General features: G+C 34.0%; 1 protein-coding gene across 2 annotated transcripts; it reads left to right on the top strand.

The window, feature by feature from the left end:
• The first annotated feature begins 952 nt into the window (after positions 1-952).
• LOC123885706 (NAP1-related protein 2-like) lies at positions 953-7268 on the top strand. 2 transcript variants are annotated; one of them, XM_045935015.1, is made up of 10 exons: positions 953-1201; positions 1409-1531; positions 1619-1669; positions 2180-2251; positions 2442-2555; positions 3188-3249; positions 5779-5863; positions 6010-6066; positions 6204-6248; positions 6859-7268. In XM_045935015.1, the coding sequence occupies exons 1-10, from the start codon at positions 1088-1090 to the stop codon at positions 6922-6924; spliced, it is 789 nt and encodes a 262-aa protein (XP_045790971.1). In that variant the 5' UTR covers positions 953-1087; the 3' UTR covers positions 6925-7268. The 2 variants fall into 2 exon arrangements, with proteins under 2 accessions (XP_045790971.1, XP_045790970.1); XM_045935014.1 differs by having other exon boundaries at positions 978-1201; positions 6204-6284.

Raw genomic sequence — 7268 nt, 5'->3', positions numbered from 1 at the left:
GGAATATTGAGGTTTAACTCAAAATTTATAGAAAGCTTTTAACAAAGTTGAATGTACAAATATATATCGAATTGAAAGTCGGGCTCCGGAAGCAAGTTCTTCATATGTGAGAACGGAGAAGTTTAAAGATTGAAAGTAAACTCATTGAATGAATGATGTTACTGTTAAAAGTCATTTTATCCAAAGACAAATGATGTATTTTTAGTTTCATAGACAAAAAATACTTAAGATACTGATATCTTAGAGAATGAATATCGGTGGATGCTACGATAAATATAGAACCTTGTGTCAGAAAAAGCTACCACTATTCGAGGATTAGTGAGTGGATGTTCTTAGAGTGCTTACTAAAGAAAATAAATTTATACCAAAAATAAAATAAAAATGAAATGAATAATACATATTTAAACCCCCACCCCCCAAAGAAAGTAAGAATAAAGGGGGTAAGAATAAAGGGGGTAAAATATGTTTTTATCTCTAAAAAATTAAAGAATTTTGGTTTTCATTCTTATAAAAAACAGTCACATGTTTTTCTTCTTAACACTTTTTCTATTTTGTTTTTAGTTTATAATAAGTAATTTATATTTATTTTACCGTTAATGTTATAACTTTTGTTACGTTCAAGATATGTCTATCTTATATCTACTATATATTATGTTAAAAAATATAAAAAATACGTCAAAATTTTCTCCATTAAAAACTAAAATTAAGTTCTCATGAGCTTAACTCAGTTGGTAGGGACATCACACTATATGTGCATGAGTCCGAGTTCGAATGAGACATTACACTTATTCACCTTTAAGGTAAATTTTCTAGCCACTAAACTATTTGAAGAAAAAAAAAAAACATGAAATTTGTTAGAAATAAAAACACATAATTTTTTTTAGAAATAAAAACACATAAGCTAGAAATAAAAACATAGAAGCTAGAGTGACAGTTAATGGACATCTGTCCTATTGTCGCTGATCTGTAATAATCAACGGTTATAGTGAAACAACATAAACCCCAAAAACCCTAATACCCTCTGGTTTTCCACCCCTTTCTCTTCTCATCAGCTTCCGCAGCATTAAACAATCACACAGAGCCGAAGATGGTTGGAGACAAGGCAAAAAAGTTGAAAGTCACCGAAAATCCCGAAGAGGTCGATGCTGAACTCATCCTCTCCATCGAGAAATTGCAAGAGATCCAAGACGACCTCGAAAAGGTATCATCGCTATTTCATTTCCTCTTAATGTTCAATTATGTGGTAAATTATAATAGATTGATTCAATTGAAGTTTTAAATTTACACAATGTTTTGATCCCGTAAATTGCGGTAACCTTGTGTGATTGGAATTTGGAATCGTGATTTTGTTAATTATGTTATGGTTTCAATTTCTGAAAGAGGATGGGTTGTTTGAGTTTTGTTGTAGATCAATGATGAAGCAAGTGATAAGGTTCTGGAGATTGAGCAGAAATACAATGAGATAAGGAAACCGGTTTACGATAAGCGAAATGAGATTATCAAATCTATTCCTGATTTCTGGTTGAATGCTGTGAGTTTTTTTTCTATCTATTATATATTTGATTTTTTGTTAAGCTTGTTTTGAAATCATTGTGTAAGTTTTGTTATTGTTGTGCAGTTTTTGAGTCATCCTGCTCTTAGTGAACTTTTGAACGAGGAAGATCAAAAGGTATGGCTTTTTCCTCCACCCATTAAGGATTCACATGTAGTCATATACTCCCTCCGGTCACTATTATAAGCAAAAAAAACCACTTTTTAGATTCATTGCAAAGCTGATGTATCTGGACTATAATATAGACCAGATACATCAGTTTTCCAATGAACAAAGGGAGTGTGTTAAGTTCCCCTGTTGTTACATTCGGTTTCTTTATATACTTCTGGAAATTACTCAGGGTGTTCTATGGTAGTACCTTCTATTGTTGTTGAAGGTAGTGTTTGACACGAACGGTCAAAACGGAATGGTTTTGGTTTCACCCTTTTATATGGAACCAAAATAATATCACATTTATTTTCTTTTGTTGTGTTAAGTTTTACTCTTAATATATGGACTAAACATAAAACAAAACACTTATCTTGTTCTTTCATGTTTAACTTGCCTACTGAACAATTGCTTAGTTTTGTTCCTTGGATTACTGGTCCTGTTGGGAAATTTAATTGATTGCTGACCCTTTATTGATAGGTATTCAAGTATTTGAGTTCTCTTGAGGTTGAAGACAATAAAGATGTCAAATCTGGATACACAATCACCCTTGTAAGCTGCCCTTCCTCTCTTTCACCTCTTCCCAATTCTTCCCCTCTTCTTTGAAGAAGTGTTCTCAAATCACTTTTATGCCATGAAAAATTATGGTTTTTGTGAAGTCTGGAACTTCTTATTCATTGTGGAATAACCAAATGTTAATTTTCTATTGATGAAAAATAACCGGTAATCATTTCATTTTCAGAATTTCAATCCCAATCCTTTTTTTGAGAATTCAAAACTTTCAAAGACTTTTACTTTCCTCGAAGAAGGAACAACAAAGATCACTGCTACCCCCATAAAATGGAAGGAGGGCAAGGTAAGGCAATGAATTTCACTTCTTTTTTTTTCTCTCCTATCAGCTTTTATAAGTCCTATTTTGCATATTCTACTTATTTGACAGCCAATGTAAAACTTTGCCGAATCTGATTGACATGGATCAGTCTGAACTTGCTAAACTAAAAGTAGAAAAAGAGAGCATCAAACTCGAACAGATGAGATGCATTAAGGATGAGGAGGGGAAATCATTAAGGATGAGGAGGGGAAATGACGGTCATAAAATAAATATAGATCATAGGTTCCAAGCAGTGTAGATGAAATAAAAAGCTGTTTTGGGTGTTATCTACAATAGAAAAGCATCACTTAAGCTCACAAGACCTATAATGTTGTATGAAACTGAACATTGAGTGGTCAGGTTACACAAGACATGATATGATTAGAAATGCAATCATTAGGCATTTATGAAAAAGACCTGTAGAAGAAAAGATGGGGAGGGTTGATCAGATCAGATGTATGATAGTTTAAGGAAAACTATTGGCCAAATTATTGAGTGGGATTGACTAATAAATGGTTTAGCTTTACACCTTATAGTGATAATTAATCCATGTAATGGTCTTAACTTCGTGGGAAAAGAAGTTGTATTTTACTAACACAAAATCCTTAAACGTGTAGGAAATACCCAATGGCGTCAATCATGAGAAGAATGGGAACAAACGGGCTCCTTGTGATGACAGGTTTGTGTCTTCAGTTTTCTTTTTATTTCTTTTTGTACGAAATATTATAAACAAAGAAAGCCATGTTCATGATGCATATTAGTTTCAAATGAGGTTACTTGCTCTTGGCCGACCTTTATATCTTTAAACAAAATGAACTTCTGGAAATTTCTCACTCTCCGAATTTGTCCATGATAGCAACCTAATGTGTTATTTTCCTGCTGATCAATCAGCACATCAAGAAAGGGCCCCTTATTAGTGATACTTGTTTTGGTTACTAAACCAAATTCTCCTTAATCCTTTTTTTAGTTTAGTAGTGTATTTTCCACTATGACCAAGCCGAAGGTAAGGATGGGGGACAAAAGGAATTCATAACCCAATACAGAGGATGCTTAAGTCTACTTATTAAAAGTAGTATGTTAATCCCACATCTTGATGATTACGGATGCCTTGTTAGTTCAACACCTCAACCTGCACCATTTTTCCCATTACTCTTCTTCCATATATACCAATGAGCAAAAGTCATTCCTATCTTCCTTATTCACTCCCCACCACATTATCCATGTCAAATGTCTTCCACTAAGCATGACAACTTCTGGGTCTCCTACAATACTCACACACAGGACTTTGAATAATTGCATGTTATGTAAGTTTAGGTTCTCTTGGAAGAATGCTATTGCCACTTTCCAATTTTTATCTCTTACTAAGCAAGCTCCGATGAATTTATTTCTCTAAATTAATAACCTCTTTAAAACCTCATCTCAGTAATAAGTGTTATCAATAGCGGATTGAAGAAAATAGTGAAACACCAAAACTTCGCTGAGAAATAGCGGATAGCAAAGTTGTCAAGCTCTAGTGTCTAGGTAAACTTGTGGGATAGCAAAGTTTATCATGAAAGATTTCTTATTTAAAATAAAGCATGCTGCATTACATATAAAAAAGCTGCATAACAGTGACATAAAATTATTACAAAAGCTCAATTGTTTGAAATATTCAATAATAAAACATTCTAACCAGTGATTTGCAGAAAATATAAAAAAAATATTTATCATAAAAGACTAAAATATATAATATTTCTCCTCCCTTTCCGCAATATAATCATTATTTTGATTGTCAGATAGTGAGACATCCTTCAACTTCTACTGAATCCTCAGTCTTCTAATTCGTCTTCTGGTTCTTCCAAGACTGGATCATCTTCAACCACTTTCTCTTTTCCCTTCTCCAATATAATAGTTATGCTCATTGTCAGATAGGAGGCATATCCTTCAACTTCTACTGAATCCTCAGTCTTCTAATTCGTCTTCTGGTTCTTCCAAGACTGGATCATCTTCAACCACATTCTCTTGTCCGTTCTCCAATATAATAGTTATTCTCATTGTCAGATAGGAGGCATATCCTTGAACTTCTACCGAATCCTCAGTATTCTAATTCTTCTTCTGGTTCTTCCAAGACTGGGTCATCTAACACTCCATTTTCTCTTTTCCCTTTTTGGATGAAGAACCACTAGCTCAACTCTTCTTTGTTTTGGATGCAATTCCAGCAACAATAGGGCCTAGGGCTTCCTTTCTTTATTTAGGTGACATATTAGGTTGTGATAACCATAGTCAATCCTCACCAATGCTTCACTTTAAAGGAGATCATGTGCACCTCACATGCTGCTGCCTTTTCCGTGTTATCGTTAAAAGCCTAAGTCCTTTTTTCCCGCTATTTTTATGGGAAAGGCGGCCGCTATTTCAATGACAGTGAATCAGTCATAGTGTAGTGGTTTTCGTAGCGTTTTGTCCAAACTCCAAATCCCGCTAAGCTGTAGCTGCTATTTAACAACATCACAGATCAAAGTCTGCATTGAATCCCTTACACACTAATGGATGTAAACAAATAGCACGTCCAAATGCTATTTGAACAGTAGTCGATTAAGGCATGAAACGAGCAGAAGTCATAATAAAAGGTTCTGTTCATACTATAAAACATAGTAGAACGGCGGTCGGGCAAGTATGCCCCCATCGTCTAGTGGTTTAGGACATCTCTCAATTTCATCTGAAATATGTGACTGCTAAGTATAGACTTTGAATAATTATCTCTGTCAATTATTTGTCAGATGGAATCAAAAGAAACATCCAAGAGAGATCGGAAGTAATAGTATACTTGATTTGGGGGTTAGGACCAGGGGTATGCTGGATGTTTAAGAGAGTCAGGCGCCAATTTTCTAATATATTCCTTCCAGTAAAACTTGTGTCCGTTGTGCAGCATACTTTTCCATATCATCAAGAAGATCAGCCACTATGAGAGATACTTATTTGAACATCTATAACGTGAAAAGTATTGACCTTTCAGGAGTTGATAGAAAATTATCTTTATGTAAAAATCAATTTCTAACCACACAAATGAGGCGACTTTAAGCAAGATAGAGTAAAGTAGGCAAAGCCAATATCACAATTTTCAATAGAACTATCTGAATAGATGCTGTTGCTTTAATTGTTTGTTAAAGTTTAGTATTTGAGGGAAACACTTCATGAACCTAGTGGTTAAAATATTCACTTTCTTGTGCAGTTGTGGTAATGAATGCAGTTTCCTTAGTTGGTTTTCTGATTCTGACCCCGAGCAGAAAGATGATATGATTGACCTTCATGATGAGGTATAACTTTTTTCCAGGTCTTCTCAAGTTCTTTCTAGATATGTGCATCCCTGCCATAGGTTTCCTCCTGTATCTAATTCGAGTTTATTTATTTACTTTTTTATTCTTCAAATTGGTCCTAGAATAATATTCACTCTAAATTGCAGGTTGCCGAATTAATCAAGGATGATTTATGGTCAAATCCGCTCATTTATTTTAACAATGTAAGTCAACTTTTAGTTTTTATATCTTCTTTTTGATAATACCAAATACTCTTTCAGATTTCACTTCATTTTTCATTTAACTTTGCCATTTTTTCCTTCCATTGTATTTCTAACGGCAGTTGAGTGTAATGAAACAGGAGGAGCCTGATGAAGAGGATGCTGATGATGAAGCTGATGATGAGGTAAATGAAGTTCCACTTTTCTTGGAAAAAATAGAGGTGATTGACAAAAAAGGTTTTTGGGTTATTGCTTTTAATAATTGTGTGGAATCTGATAATCACAGCATCTCTACTGAGTTCATAATTTTAAATTAAAGGAGTTTGATGCCAGTGATACTGTGCATACTGAATTCATAATCTTTTAGCACGGATATGTGCTTCTAGCAGCAATATTGTGAACTGAAGGGGCTGAACCGAGCTTTAATTTTCATTCCCAATCTAGAATGGAATGGAACTATAATTTGGAATAATACTTGGAGATTGTTAATATTGTATAAATGTTAATATAAAGAATATGGAATGGAACTATAATTTGGAATAATAGTTGGCGGTTGTAAGTGAAGAGTGAAGACACAACATAAAACTATAAGTTTGAATCATATTCATGATCCGAAAACAATTAATAATGTGTTTGTGAACACTGAACATATGTTAAGATGTCTAAGTAGTGCTATTAATCCTAAACAAACATTCTTAAAGGAATTAAGTAGTGCATTTTGATTAATTTGCATTTTTAATTAATGACATTACAACTTTTGAAATACTAGAAGCAAATAATTTTTCTTATTTGCAGGAAAAAGATGAGGATGACTCTGAAGATGAGGATGAGGATGAGGGTGCCGACGAGGAAGGCAATTGAAAATCCATTATGGCGGTGTAGCCTGTTTTTTTTTCTTTCTTTCTGGTTTGAGTATGTATTAGGCTTTGGGCGTGCATACCATGGCCTTTCTTTCAGGGCATTAACTCATGTCAGCAAGGGGAATACACAGGCCAGTTAGTGGTTCTCTGATCATAATTTATTAATTACCCTGTGAAGTTTTTTCTGCTAGTTTCATCCATTGCACAATACACATGGTATATTAGCTTTTTCTCTTGGGTTTTTGTTCTGAACTACATAAGAAAATTACTGCAGTTATTGTATAGCTGTTTGGGTATCTTAGCTAAAAAGGCTTATATGCTATCTCAGCTATTTTCCTGATGCCA

This window comes from Trifolium pratense, linkage group LG5, assembly GCF_020283565.1.
Source record: "Trifolium pratense cultivar HEN17-A07 linkage group LG5, ARS_RC_1.1, whole genome shotgun sequence".
Lineage (NCBI taxonomy): Eukaryota > Viridiplantae > Streptophyta > Magnoliopsida > Fabales > Fabaceae > Trifolium > Trifolium pratense.
Note: the sequence above shows the minus strand (reverse complement) of the source record. Positions and strands in the feature narration are given on the sequence as shown.